Source organism: Equus caballus, chromosome 6, assembly GCF_041296265.1.
Source record: "Equus caballus isolate H_3958 breed thoroughbred chromosome 6, TB-T2T, whole genome shotgun sequence".
In the NCBI taxonomy this organism is placed as follows: Eukaryota; Metazoa; Chordata; class Mammalia; order Perissodactyla; family Equidae; genus Equus; species Equus caballus.
Genome location: NC_091689.1, coordinates 93,687,136 through 93,702,220, shown reverse-complemented (window position 1 = coordinate 93,702,220; position 15,085 = coordinate 93,687,136). Strand labels below are relative to the sequence as shown.

At 46.0% G+C, this 15,085-nt stretch overlaps 1 protein-coding gene across 5 annotated transcripts in view; it reads right to left on the bottom strand.

Annotated features, from left to right (window-relative positions):
* The window catches only part of TBC1D30 (TBC1 domain family member 30), an 84,967-nt gene that overhangs the window by 39,730 nt on the left and 30,152 nt on the right, over positions 1-15,085 (bottom strand). The window contains exon 1 of one of the 5 annotated variants that reach the window (XM_023643949.2): positions 1,412-2,015. The exons of 3 other annotated variants lie outside the window; for them this stretch is intronic. In XM_023643949.2, coding sequence (XP_023499717.2) covers positions 1,412-1,580 — 169 coding nt within the window. In that variant the 5' untranslated portion in view covers positions 1,581-2,015. Of the gene's footprint in view, positions 1-1,411; positions 2,016-15,085 lie in introns of those variants that run through there. One more of the 5 variants, XM_070271851.1, reaches the window with a different exon arrangement.

The following is a 15,085-nucleotide window of genomic DNA, read 5'->3' as shown; positions in this document are numbered from 1 at the left end:
GAGTTTTTCAGAGCACCTGCTGGGCGTCATGCCGATTGCTTGGCTGGGCTAACACCCGGCTGGGGCTAGTTAGTCAAAACCACAACTATTTTCTCACGATCAAAAATGAGTCATAGGATTTAACTGGAATTGATCATTTGCCGCCTGCATGCAAAAGCTGAAATCAGGTCATTTTCACCTCTTCTATTCTAACTGAGTAAGTGAGGGGGAAAGGTTTATGTTTCATCTGATAATCACAGCTGTTCTAGATTCAGAAATACAAAACACTTTTAACGTGGGAAGATTTTTTTTTAAGGGTACAGGAAGACGGTGAATAAATACTACAGTCTCTGCAACTAGACACTTCCTTGGGGAGAAAAACAAAGAAACCACGAGGTTCGGAAAGGCATCGGCGCGTTCCACCCCTTGGGGATCAGTGCCTGGGCAGACTCTCCCTTGCAGCCTCAGGATAGCAGGTCCCCGAAGGCGCTGGGAGGCGAGTGTTGGGGGAGGATGAACCCGCCTGGATCCCAGCTGGTGCCACTCCAGGGACAGAGGAGCGCTGAGCACGGGTGCGAGTACAGCCGGCTCCCTCTGCGGCCACCCCTTGCCAAGAAGCTCTATGCCCGCGCCAGGGCTGGTCTCGACAAACCCAGGGGAGGGCTGCCGGGTGGTGGAGCAGACGCCGAGCTCTGCAGCCTGGAGAAGCAGGGATGTGTCAACACGGGCTGACAGCAGAAAGGGCCTAGCCTAGCACGGCCAGGCGCGCTCCCGGACTTTATCTAGAAGAAAGCATCTCTACTTGCAGGAGTGTTTTCTCCCCGCTCCCCACCTGGCCACGCAAATTAGAGGCTCCAGGCGAGCTGACCCCCGGCACTCGCGCCGCAGGGACCCTCAGGGAAATGCACTCGATTTTCTCTTCAGAACCGCTGCCTTCCCCTCCGACCCCGAGCAGAAACCTGTGCCTTTCCCGGCCTCACACACCTCTCTCAAGGTCTGGCTTCTTGCGAGGCCAGAGCACAAACGGTGGCGCGGCCTCTGATGACCCGGACACCGCCAGCACTTCCCCACCACGCGGAGAAGGCCGAGCGCACAGCTCGCCAGCAACAGCTCCGGCACCAGCAGGGCTGGACCGCGCCAGGCCGCGGGGTGGGGGTCTGCGGGCAGCGGGCGGCAGCGGCCGGTCCTCCACGCCTTGGGAGGCCGCTGCCCCCGCCCAGGCCCGGGTCTGCGCCCTGCCCTCCCGCGCCGACCCAGCCCCGCGTGCGCCAAGCCGCGGTGTCCCGCCCGGGGCGGCCGGCGGGTGCTGCCGGGCCTAGCCCGCGTCCAGCGGAGGCAGAGGCGCGAGCAGCCAGCCCCGGGGGTGGCACGCGACTTCCCAGCGCCCCCCCCCAACCCCCCCCCCCCCCCCCCCCCGCAGCCCAGTCCTCACCCGGCTCCAGGGTGCAGAGCAGCCGGGGCGCGGTGCGCGAAATGCAGCTGCGCTTCTTGAGCACATTGCTCAGGATGGTGCCCACGCCGCCGCCGCCGCCGCCGCCGCCCTGCCGCTTCAGGCATCTCCCGCCGCGCCTCAGGGAGCCGGTCAGCTTGTCCTGCCGCATCCGAGAGCCCCAAGCCCCGGCGCGGCCCCGTCCGCCTGGGTCCCCGCCGCCCGGCGGGCGGAGCAGCTGCGCGCGGGGCTCGGCGAGGCGGCTCGGCCGAGGGTCCCTCCGGAGCAGCGGGAGCGCGGCCGGCGCTCGGGGCTGGAGCGGCTCTGCGGGCACCGCGGGAGCGGCCGGGCGCTCGGCGGCCGGCGGGCATCTGCAGTGCGGAGCCTGCACGGCTGAGGCAGGAGAGGGCTCGGGGCGGGGAGGGAGGCGGGCGCCACCGGGCGGGCGCGCGGGAGACGGAGGCGGCGCTCCCACCCCCAATCCCGGCACCACCGTGCGCAGGCGGGCGGCTCCGGCTCGGGCTCCCGCGCACCCGCCACCTGCGCACGGGAGCAGAAGCAGCGACAGCGACTGCCGACCTTCTCTCAAGATCTGGGAGGGCTGGAGCGGACACCACAGGGAGCAGGTCTCAGGTGCAGAACACCAGCGAGATGCAAGTGCCCGCCTCCTCCTCTGAGCTGCGGCGGAAGGGACGGTCAACCGGCCGCAGGACGAAGCTGGCAGCGCGGCAGAGAAGCACAAGCTTCATCCCGAATTGTGTTAAACTCTTTCCTGGCAGCTTAGAGCGGCATGGCAAGCATGTGAAAAATAACAGTAATAATAGTGGTGGTTTCTCTTGGAAGAATGGGCGTCAAGAAAAAACTACAGTGCTCCCATCTAAAAACAGTTTTTATAAAAAAGTGTTTCCTCATCTCCCCAGCCAGACTTCAGAACTATTAGCTATCACTACTGTATAAAAAAAAAAAAAAGTCGTTCTTTAATATTCACCAATGGAATATTAATCATAAAAATGAATGAGGAATGAGGAAGGAAAGGATGTGGGGGGAACATGAAGATATTTGTCACTGCTAACATTTAGAAAGGAACACTGGATGGATAAGCCAAAAACTAATTTTAAAAGTATTTATATGGGAGGGAAGAGGACAGAAGAGGCAGAAATGGAAAACAGACTTCTCTGGATGCGCCTTACATGGTTTGGCTCTGGAACAACACGTCATATTAATAATACTAACAAATTAAATAGAAAGAAAGCACCAAAAACTGAAAATGAATGAATATAAATAAACCTAACTGAATATCGCATTGATGGCATGAAAACAAGGAAAACTTAATATGTTGTCGGAATACAATATTGTGACTAGACATCAGTGGTGGCATATATTCCAAGAGCAAATAGAGCTGCAAGGAAATCTTAAATTTCATTCAGTAGCATTACTGTTATTAATAATTGTATTTTTTAATTCTTATGTACACTACAGGATAAAGCAAATAGATAATTATGTTAATGTCAAAAGGAACCAAGACGTTTTTAGTGTAACAGAAAATACAGGTGTACAATCAAAGAAATTGTTTTTTTTTAAATCCTGCAATAGTATATTTAAATTATATACTCATCTTTTTTCTTTTCAAAAATACATATATATCCACTGACTAGGTTTAGAAGTAGGGACAACCCAGCAGCAGTTAACACCCCTAGCACCCAGGTTATGGTCTCTAAAAACCATTCCCCGCTAAAAGGAACCAGGGCTCCTTTAAGGTGACATTGATTCCAGATCTGGGCCAGGAAAAGTACTAGATGAGGGGCCAGCCTGGTAGGGTAGTGATTGGGTTCACACGTTCCAGTTCAGTGGCCCAGGTTCCTCGAGTTGACATATACACTATTCATCAAGCCATGTTGTGGCAGCATCCCACATAGAAGAACTAAAAGAACTTATAACTAGGATATACAACTATGTACTGGGGCTTTGGGGAGAAAAAGAAACAGGAAGATTGGCAACAGATATTAGCCCATGGCCAATCTTCCTCACCACAAAAAAAAAAAAAAAAGGTACAAGATGAGCCTGAAACATCTTGATGAGCTCAGAGAGGAAGGAAGTGCTCCAAGACTAATCTCAAAAGGACAAAGATGGAACAATTTGAGCATCAAAAACACTGGCTGCTATTGATTGAAAAGTATTGAATATTTTTTAAATGCATTCCTAATGATATTCTGAAAGAGCTAAAAAAAAAAAAAGAAGTCATTCTTATGACTCTGCACACTTATTTTGTAATCAGTACATTCTGGGCTTTGCAAGATGCTCCCAGAATTTGAGGACAATGTCAGAAATGGTACAGTTCTGAGCATGGAATATACATTTCATATATAAGAATCTGTTAAAATGAGATTAGCCACCTGCGAAAATAAACCAAGCTGATACGGGATATGTCAGCTATTCAGCTACACCTGTCTGACAGAGGTAAAGATGCTTTGAAAAAGGCGTACTCTGCCTCATCACTTTAGAGGATGAAGTCATTGTTTAACCTGGTCATGATTACTGTTTGGCTTAGATTTCCCAGCATTTTACAAGCTCAGGTACAGAAATCCATCCTTCATCAGCCTGAGGCTTTTATAGTTTCGGTACATATTCTTTTTCCTTCAGCTTCCTCTTAATTTCAATAAGTTGTCCATTAACTGTTCCAGCCACCCGGGCTACGCTGAGAACCATCACAGAAGGAGGTCTGATGTTTGCCTTTGGCCTATTTTTTAGAGGGCACAACAGGCCCTTGGGAGTGCAGATGGTGATGAACATCCAGAATCAAAGGGAGAGAAGGGGAAAGAGAGGGAAAATCCAGAACAAGCCGACAACTGCAGGCACAGCCTTGTCGTCCAGAGTCCTCATCTGTTCAAACCTTAGAAGGTTTTGTGTTCTCTTTTGGCTCCGTTGTAGCACTGGGCCAGCAGGAAAGACAGCCTCACCAGCCAAGAGGAGGAGCAAGGGCTCTGCTCCACAGCTCTGTCTCTGGGTGGAGAGGAGGACGCCCAGCTCCAGGACTGCTGACAGAAGCCACTCAGAGCTCTGACTCTGTGCTCACCAAGCAAACTTCTGATCGTCATTTGGCTTCCCGTAGACTCTGCTGCAGAGGAGAGAACCTACTGGCCAGTTAACGGCAGTCAACACTCCTGAGTTTGCTCAACTCCCAGGGAGCTGAAGAAACGAAATTCCTGGGCTGCCAAAGCTGAAGTCTAGACCCGAGACTGCCAACCCACGCAGATGCATCCCAGCTCGAAGAGGCCTCTCTCTGAAGTTCTTCCTCAGTTACAATACTCTTCTTACTAGCAGTGGTAGGGGCTTGTTCACTTTCAAAATGAAAATTCTATTGCACCTCCCTTAGATTTCTCACAAGGAAACACTGACTCCCTTAAAGACATTTTTTTAAAAAAAAGCTCCCTTGAAAACTTCCCATTCTAAACTACACAGAAGTTGAAACTGGCAAAAAAAAAATTTTAAGAGTTTCTACTATGATAGCAAGAAGTAGTGAGGGAATTAAATAATATTATTTTGTTTACATTGGCGAGGAAAGCCAAGACTGCCAACTTTTGTAGCAAACAGATAATTAAATGAGCGCTAAAATACAATGTTCTAAAAGCAGCCGAGGCACAAGCCTAATATTATGTTTATTGTATGACTCAGAGTTTCTTATTCATGTCTGGAATATTGTTTTCCAAAAGCAAAAGATGTCATCTGAAGTCAGCTTGCAGAGGAAACAATGCCAGTGTGGACGGTGCTGGAGAGTCTCCGCTGGTGTGATTTCCAGCCAAGGCCAACTCACCATCGCTCTTTCCTCATCGAGTAATACCAGTGAATTCAGGTTTGGGCACATTGCACCTTGGCATGGTCCAGAGCAGGGATGAATTAAGCTGAATTTGGGAAAAGGAAGGCTCAGTGCAAACTTCACATTGGATGAGAATCTGTTACTTGGATTGCTAAAGATGGTACGTGCTTTAAGGACACGACCTCTGTGACTTAGAGAGGCCAATGCCCAGGGAACATCCCCAGAGATCAAGCTCCCAGGCTGCACTGTCAAGGCCTACGTGCTGGAAGGGAGGCTTCCTTGAGAGCAAACTATTCCTTTAATGGGAGAAGGAGGAAGAAGTCAGAAGGAAAAAACGGCCCAACATAAGAAATAAAAGCTCTGTCCCACGGGGTTTCCAGAAGGGAATCAAGTCTCTGACTTTCATGATTCCTAATGCTGCTATTTTTAACAGTAACGTCTTAAAATAAAAAGGGCCTACGTGCTTAAGCTCAGAGACGGTACAGAACCAGTGGTGACAGTTACCAAGAGAAAAAGCCCCAGGGGCCTGCTGCGAGGAGGAGAGAAACCACAGGGGACTGCCTGCTCTGGGGAAGGGGCCTGGACCTCATCCTGACAGCGGCAGAGCTCCTGGCAACTATTCACGAGCACACAAGTCTCTGAGCGTCAGAAGAGATCCTGCCACATGTCAGGTCCAGCGCTGTCTCCCACTGGGCAGAGATGGGGACATCTTTGCACTCATGCTAATAAAAAGGGTGGTCGCTGGTGGCATAAAAGCCACTACTCTCCTCCACGCTCTCCCTACAATTTTTGGAAGTCTGTGACCAACCCCTGAATAGTAAAAACAGCATCTCCCGAAGGACAGTAACTGTGGCCAGTACCATAAGAAGTTAACACTCTGACCCACCTAAGAGCAGGGCCTGAGGAAGGACTAGTTCCCTCAACCCATTAGCCAGGACCCAGCCCACATGCTGTGAGCTCATGGTGACGAGCGAGCGTCATAACCATTTTCCCCTCGTGAAATAGGCAGAGAGGCAGGGCAGCAGGAAGAAACTGAGGGGGAGGAAAAAACCTTACAATTATCTGACACATCACATTACATACATGGGACATTGTATTTTCTTTTCGTATGATTTTCTCCCCTTAGTCATAAAAACCTATTTCTCTATTTAAATACAGGCATCCTTGAAGACAATTAGGGTGGCTTTTGTACTTTATTTTGGAGAAAGGATTCTGTCCTGCACGGAACAGAGAAGCTTTGAAATTCCAGCACCAGAGCACACTCAGCAGCACCTTCTCCCTCCAGGGACTCCTGTTTCTGCTTTCTCAGGACCACTTCTACTCATCAGATATCTTCAAGAACAAAACCACTCCTAACACGGTCCCCAAACATGCTCAAATATTTTGGATGAAGTTTTAAGAATAACCGGTTTTATTTACAAGACCAGAAATTTTTAAGTTAAAAACTCGCCTGATATAATAACTGAATTCCCAGCTGGAGTGGAAGTCCCATTTCCAAGTACCGTACTGGAAATGCACTTAAAACTCTGTAGCCGGGTCCCCGTAACCTCGGACGCGTAGCTAACCCAAGATGTTAGAAATCATTATATTCTTCTTCTTGGCCTCTCATTTTCCACAAAGTATTTTCTTGCCTCAAAATGACTGAAATTGATTCAACACCAGCTGAGGTAGGTTGATGTTGACCATATAAAGACATCTTTATATTTCTTTTATCCATTCATTCATTCATGAAATAAACATTTATTCACCTACTGCTGTGGGGAAGGCATTGTGCTATGGCCTGTGGGAAATAAAAGGATAAATGCGGTACATTCTCCGCCTTCAAGGAGCTTGCAGTTTACTGAGGGAGAGACGACGGGGTGGGTGGTGACAGGGCAGTGTGAAAGGTTCATGTAAGATACTGTGCAAGTACTCGGAGTGATACTATTCTGTCTGCCTCCTACTGAGTTCTGTATATCCCAGTGTCTTCCCAGAGCTTTATTGCATCCAATGATTAAATTTCACCCAAAAACAGGCCAAGGACAAACCTCGTCTGTGCTCTTCTTATAATTGTGGTCCTCAGCTCTTCACCTCCACATCAGGAGTGGAACTGGAAGGCTTAGAGCCTCACATTAGAAGAGGAAATCATTGCTTAACCTGGCCACAATTAACCACCCAGCTCAGAGTTCCCAACCTTTTACACCAAGTCATTCTAAGATTCTTTTGACCCCGTTGAGGCATATGAAAGGAGAGAGTTTCTCCTACCTACTGATGCAGATTAGTGTGGCTTAGAAATATATGTTCCTAGAGAGGAGAAGGGTGATTCCTTTGAAGAGAATATGCTTAACTCTGACGGTGAGAAGAGACAAGTGTCAGGAAGAGGAGAGAGAGTAGAATCAACATTACTGTTGGCTTGGCTGGCCCGGGCGCCTTAGATGTCTGGGCTGGGTTCGTTCAGAAGAGAAGACCCAGAATGCGTGGCCAGATGAGGGAGGGAGTGAGTAAAAACACAGTCACTGCACCTGGTAAGGCCCTCCAGGAGGCAATGTGGTGTGTCAGAAAAGGGACTACGGACCCAGGCAGACCAAGGGTGGAAGTCAACGCCCATACTTACTAGTTCTACGGCCTTGGGCCAGTTACTTAATTTCTGGGTTTCAGTTTCCTCATCTTTAGAATTAATGATACTTATTTGAGTTATTGTGAGAATTCAATGGCATGATGAAAGCCAAGAGTCTAGCACAGCAGTGGTACAAAGCAGGCAGCCGGCGCATTCACATTTGGGCACCTTCTTTTCTTAGGGTTTGCTGCTACTGCACAGGATAAAGGTGAAAATGACCCAGTCAGCAGTCACTTAGAAATCTGCCCAGCAGAGGACCAGGGACCTGACCACAGGGAAAGTCAGACTGGCCGGAACACCCCACTGACGTCCCCACCAGCTACTCCCCTTGTGCTTTCACGTGAGAGGAAGACTGAGATTAGCTTCACGTTTACTCCAGAGGCTTACATCAGAACTGTTACACAGGAGTTACAGAGGGGCAGACCTCAGCACAATTTAACAGTGCTCTGACTGTAATGAAACACTCGGCCTCAGGACCTGCAACAGCCTGTCCTCTGGAGCTCTGGAGCTCTCAGGCAAAGTCTGCACGCCCCACAGTCAGGGGTGCGTGAAAGGACATTTACAACGAGGGGAGGTTCAACGATCAATACCAGTAAAACAGCTTCCAACACCGTGACCCTCTGAGATCAATCTAACTGATACCCAGACTCACAACTCTATGAGAACTCCTCCGTCCAGTGTGAACGGGGGCCAAGTGTAAGGCTGGGAGAACACAGTTTGGGGTGTTATATTCTCAGGTAAACTGAGGTTTAAGCAACAAAGATCCTTTTGGCTTCAGTCCTCATTAAGAATATTTTTTAGATTTTTTACCACTCTTTCTTGACTTAAAAAGAGAATTCTGAGCAAATTGAATTTTTCTGTATTTATAAAGAATGTTACATTGTCTTTAGACCATTATCCTCATTGTATAAGAGTCCAGGATGGGTATTAGGAAAGAATTCAAATCGTGTTAAGAACTACATCAAAAGGAAGTGCATATCTCCTGACTGATACGGGTGACAGATCCCAGGGGCAGGAGGAACCTGCCGGTGTGTCAGTCAACACAGGCCTCAGAGTTTTAAAAAGTAGCATATGTGGTAATTTACCTCACTTTTATCCTTACCTTCATAAAGATACAGGAATCCAGCAGTGTATGCTTGGAAATGGTTATATATGTTCTCATCTTTGAAAGTCAACCTAAAGGTTGGTGACAGAGAAAAACTCCTAAGGAAGCAGGCAGCTCTTAATAAATACACTCTCCGTGTTCCTTCTCTTCTAGAAGCAATATAAGTCTGGCCAATTATACTCACATACTTAATACGGCAGCCCTGGCACCTTTAATTACCACTGTCTTTAGTCTCAGCTTACCAGAGTGTCACTTGGCAGTGACAGTCAGTCTGGCCTAACGCCAGCATCAATCAGATATGCCAGCTCCTAGGGAGGGAATAGATTACGTCTAAAAAAAGCTACCTCTGGTTTCTCTCCATTTGAAACCTTCCTAATACTTGAAAACTAAGTACCACAGTGTATTTCAGGAAAATTCAAAATAATTTTCTTGCACAGGGCCTGATATACGGTAGGCACCCGGTAAATGATTTTTTTTAATTGCATCTATGACACACAAAGAATATCAGGTTGGGATCCTGCTGACGGGACATTTAAAAATGGTACCTGCCTTAACACCTATATTCCATATGCCACCCTGCTCCCACCCCCACACCTGATTCATTCATGCCCTTGAATTATTTATAGGCAGACCTTTTCCTCTCAATAGATCATAAACACCTTTGAGCACAGAAACTAAGTCTTATTCATCCTTGGATCTCTCCCCACCCCTGCCTGCAGCTAGCATGGGGCTCTGTACACCTTTGACACTCGGTATATGAACATTAAAAATAAATAACACCATACACTCATCATGTCAAGAAGGGAGCCATACCTTCCCACTCAGTAAAAAAGGGCTTTCTATTCAATTACAAGAGAAATAAGCAGATGCGTTTAGGAGCAGTTATTTTGACTGACCTTTGTGCAATGTACAGAAAAATCCACAACCGATATTCTTAGTCTCCTTGACAAGTTTCCAAAATATGTGATGCTCGCACATCACACATTCGCTCTACTCCTCAGGTGAAAGATTCTCTTGGAATTCTAGACACAATGGCAGTCAGCAGAGCACAGTAGCTAAAAAGCACAGACTCTAGAACCAGTTGCCTGGATTTGAGACATGGCTCCACCACTCAGCAGTTAAGAAAACTTGGATAAATTAATAGTCTCAGTCCCTCATCCATAAGTGGGACAATTAAAGTACCCATTTCATAAGGGTTATCCTAAGGACCGAACAATACAGGTAAAGCCCCTTCCATATTGTCTGGCCCATAGTCAGCTCTATGTAAATATTACCTACTATATCATTAATACATAGTGTTAAAGGCACTTAAACTATTTTTTAAAGGAAAGACATTTTAAATTTATACATTAACATGTCGTAGATTACAAACGATGCCACCAGCTCGCTCAAGTGTCTTTGCTCTTTAATTATGTTACTACCCATTTTGTACAGAGGTTTTAGTGCAAAATCAGTCTAGGAAGCCCATAAAAAGGCACATTCATTTAAAGTGACAAATTGCTCACATCTTTCATTATCTTGATTTTTTCAACATGTTACCTGGGGAGAATTCACTTGAATGCAGACAAGATAATCCTTCCCTGCCCTTCATACGTTAAGAAAGCCCCAGCATTAGCTACCCAACAACCACTTGCTTTGCAAGATCACGACAAGCCAGAAGTCAATCTTTCACAGAAGAGTTTAAGTAAGTAATTTTCTTCTCAATCTTTCCATCTCTCCAATATTACAGCTTGTTTAACAATCCATGCAATTTTTTTAAAATTTGGTTCAATCATTTTATTTTAAAGAGTTTCCCAAATGTGACCCCTCATTTACTAGAAAGTTCTGGTCTTTCAATACATTTTCATTATTTGCAATATAAATGTTATGATGTATTATACATTCCTACATGTATTATCACCACTTTCTCAGGTTGGGGGTTGCAAATACACCCTAGAAAGAGAAATAGCTGGTCAAAAAATATCATCTTTATGATTTTGTAAATTTACCAGAACTCTGCTTTCTAATGGAGATGCACAAAGAAAGAAGCAAGTATAGAGGAGCAAGACACTAAGGGATAACATCCACCACGTGCCAGCTGTCTGCTGTGGGTCAGCCACGGGGCTGGGTGCTTTAATTATCTTATCTCATTTTAACCCAACAGGGAAATATTATTTCCCAAGAAATGGGGGGTAAAAGGGGAGTGTATACATATATTATCAGGATAGTTTTTTAATACGCATGGGGGGAAAATGACTAAAAGAAAAATATAGTCAAACATAAACAGCTAATTCTGGGTGGTGGGAATATATTGTATTTTTCCTTGTACTTTTCTAATTTGTTTTTATTCCTGAAGACAGGAAAGAAAGAAGGAAGAAAAGAAAGAGGAAACAAACCAACCAACCAAGAGGTTAAAGACCTTTCCCGGGGTCATACAACTACCACGCGATGGAGCTGGCATGTGAACCCGGGTCCATCTCACTTGAAAGCCACACTCCGTCCACTAAGCCAATCAAACATAACCAGATATTTTTTATCTGAGCAGGATCAAGAACATTTTGAAGATCCAAAAGGAGACTTATTCACAGCCCCATTTATGTTGCCAGGTGAATGAAACATCTATAATTGCCTCAAACTCCTCTTATATTATTTACCTAATAAAACAAATAAGATACTGGTAAAGATAACAAAGCAGCAGCTTCAACAAGGTCGGCTTAGCACTACCAGTTAACCAAAAAGTTCCCCATGATGCCAGAGCAAACTAGCAAATTTCTCAGGTGAGGATTACAGAAGACCAGCTGTATATACATGACACATGTGGGGCATGCAGGAGTTAATTGGGGCCCACAGAGAGATGGGGCTCGGTGGGGACCTCATAGGGCACTCCTTTTTGCATCCACCCACCCTCTAACTCATCCAGGAAAAATCTGGGCCAACTCGAAGTTCCCCCAAGAAACTGCAGATATGATTTGTCTCTAAAAATAATTTGTCAAATGTGAAACAGGAAACAGGAAGCTGGTTAATTAGCTGATAAAGCAACAAACCAAGGACCCTCTCCATAGAGAGAAAATGTTAAATGATGCAGATTTGGGGCATAATCCGTCTTGAATAATTTTTGTGCCATTGTTGTATTCCCTCTTATGCAGGAAGCAGCTGTCATAATCACTGTATCTCAAAGTTAGGATAACATTTGAGATGATTCAAACCAAATTGCCCAGACTTTTAAAAACGTGTTTGAAAACTCTGGCACAATATCACACAGTGGAGTACCCTCATTAGCCACTTGCTGATGTTGAAGCTTTGACGCAATGAGTCAACGCTTGAGATGCTCCCTTGCTGTATGCCCAACAGTCGCATTACAAACTTTGGTGTATAATTTGATTCAAAATGAACTTTGGTCAAAGAGAATGGCAGAGGCAGCAAATTTATCTATAGTTAACGCTTCCATGAGGGAAAAATTAGGTCAGGCCAGTGATGTGGGTTGACTGTCTAGTTCCCAAGTCTTCTGGCTTCCTAACAGCAAGGACAGTTGAGCCCTAAAATAGATTACTAGTGTCTAAAGGAAAAGACCGTCAGGAAAAAATTCCTGGGGAAAGGAAGCCAAAGAACACTTAAGAACACTATTGTCTGAGACTCAACTCAATAGTCAGCCAGGTCTTGTTTCCTTCCATGTTGTAACACTCCCCGACGTGACCCTGAAACCTTCAGTGAAGTGCGTATATAGCAGCCTCATGCCAGTGGTACTTTGGGGAGTGACAGAGGAGGAACAGGTTTAGAGTAAAGCGAAGGAAGGAGAAGAAAAGACGGTGCTGCCAGAACAGAGAGCACATGACGATGGAGAAATAGGATGGCCCCGATCAGAACAGATGGGCAACAAACTGCTCTCCCCCCAAGGTCCACTAATAAGGGCTGTGGGGACTGGGCTACGTCTTGCTCTCGGTTGTCTCTAGTAGAGAAGGTCACTTTGCTTCTCCAAGGCTTTGCGATCGTGGGAGATGCGAGGAGTGGGTGAAGTAGAGGTGAAGAGGAAGGAAGGGGGACTTCACGCTGAACAGGGCACGGGGGCTGCTGCCAGCAAACCCTCCTTCTCTGATGGGAACAGCTGGAACAGCGGAAGATAAAGGCCTGGTGGGCAAGAGAACGTGAAGGAGGACAAGGAAGGGAAACGCATTCTGTCAAGGGATCCCAAACTCCATGAGGTATGGAAGCAAGGCTTCAGACTAGACCCATGGTCTTAGTGATGCAAAACCACAAACAAGGGGGTGGGCATGAATCAGACACAGACGGAAGCCACCGAAGCAGTTTTAAGTGAGGAAAACAAGGCACAAGATCAACACTGGGGAGACCGGAAGAGGACAGAAAGCAGATGGATGGAGAAAAATCGCTCAGGAAGGAGGCTGTAAAGAATTCAGGGTATAAAAGGTGTGTTTTTTATGTGGCACTGTATGGATAGCAAAAGGACAAGTTTGCCATGTTTAAAAAGTCAGAGCTACTCCATGTTCGAGGCACCATTATTCACCATAGCCAACGGGTGAAAGCAACCCCTGTGGCCATCAACAGATGAATGGATAAACAAAATGCAGTACATACATATGGTGGAATATTATTGAGCCTTAAAAAGGAAGGGAATCCTGACACATGCTACACCATGGATGTACCTTGAGGACATTCTGCTAAATGAAATAAGCCAGACACAAAAGGACAAATACTGAATGGTGGCTGCCAGGGACTGCGCAGAGCAGGGAATAGGGAGCTATCGTTAAATGGATGCAGAGTTTCAGTTTTGCAAGATGAAAAAAGTTCTGGAGATGGATGGTGGTGATGGTTGATAACAATATGAACATACTTAACACCACTGAACTATATACTTAAAAATGGTTAAGGTGGAAACGTTTATGTTATGTCCATTTTGCCACAATAAAAAAAATAAGAGATGCCCTTAAAAAAATAAAAGCCAGAAGGCAGCTGATCAGCAGTCAGTGTTGGACAGCTTTGAGTATGTCTCCCTTATAACAGCATCTTCCAAGATACAGTTCATCTTTTCACAAACATTTTTGAGCACCTACCCCATGCAAGCAACATGCTAGACACTGGGAACTCAAGACCAGTAAGGTGCAGTCCCGTGTGAGATGGAGACCAGGAAACAGGCTGTGACAATTCCATGTGACTAGGGCAACCCTGAAAAGAGTAAGCACCTCATTCAGACTATGAGGTCAAAGTACTTTCCAGAAGAGATAATCCTCAGCTGGATCCTAGAAATAGAAGTTACCATGCAGAGGTAGTGGAGAGAAGAGTGTCAGGCAGAGGAAAGAGCCCACACTGGGAAGGAGTGATTTGAAGAAAAGAGGAAGACGGAGCATGAAACAGCATCCACACATCAACTATGAAAATTATTTTTCAGGACGGTGATGAGCCAGTTGGGGGAAAGATGCTTCAGTTTTTGATTCATGATTAATTTTGTGGACAGAATGCCATGAATGGCAAATTAGGACAAGCACAGAACAGAGAGTTGAGAGGAAATGCAGCACCAACTGTCTGTGTGGCCACAAGCATCTTTCTGTGTGTGGTAAATACACATAGCATAAAATTTACCATCCTCACTATCTTTAAGCACACAGTTCAGCAGTGTTAAGGACTTTCACATCATTGTGCAACCATCACCACCATCCGTCTCCAGAACTCTTCTCATCTTCCCAAACTGAAACGCTATACCCATTAAACGAAAATTCCCTATTCCTCCCGCCCCAGCCCAACAACCACCATTCTACTTTCTGTCTCTATGAATTTGATGACTCTCGGTGCCTCATATAAGTGGAGTCACATAGTATTTGTCTTTTTGTGAACCGGCTTATTTCACTTATTATAATGTCTCCAAGGTTCATCCATGTTGTATCATGTGTCAGAATTTCCTTCCTTTTAAAGGCTGAATAATATTCCACCATATGTATATACTACCTTTTGTTTAGCCATTCATCTATTGAGGGACACCTGGGTTGCTTCCATCCCTTGGCTATTGTGAATAATGTTGCTAAGAACATGCGTGTACAGCTATCTCTTCAAGACTCTGCTTTCAACTCTCTTGGGTATATGCCCAGAAGCAGAATTGCTGGATCACATGGTAATTCTATTTTTAATTTTTTTTTTTTAAAGATTGGCACCTGAGCTAACAACAGCTGCCAATCT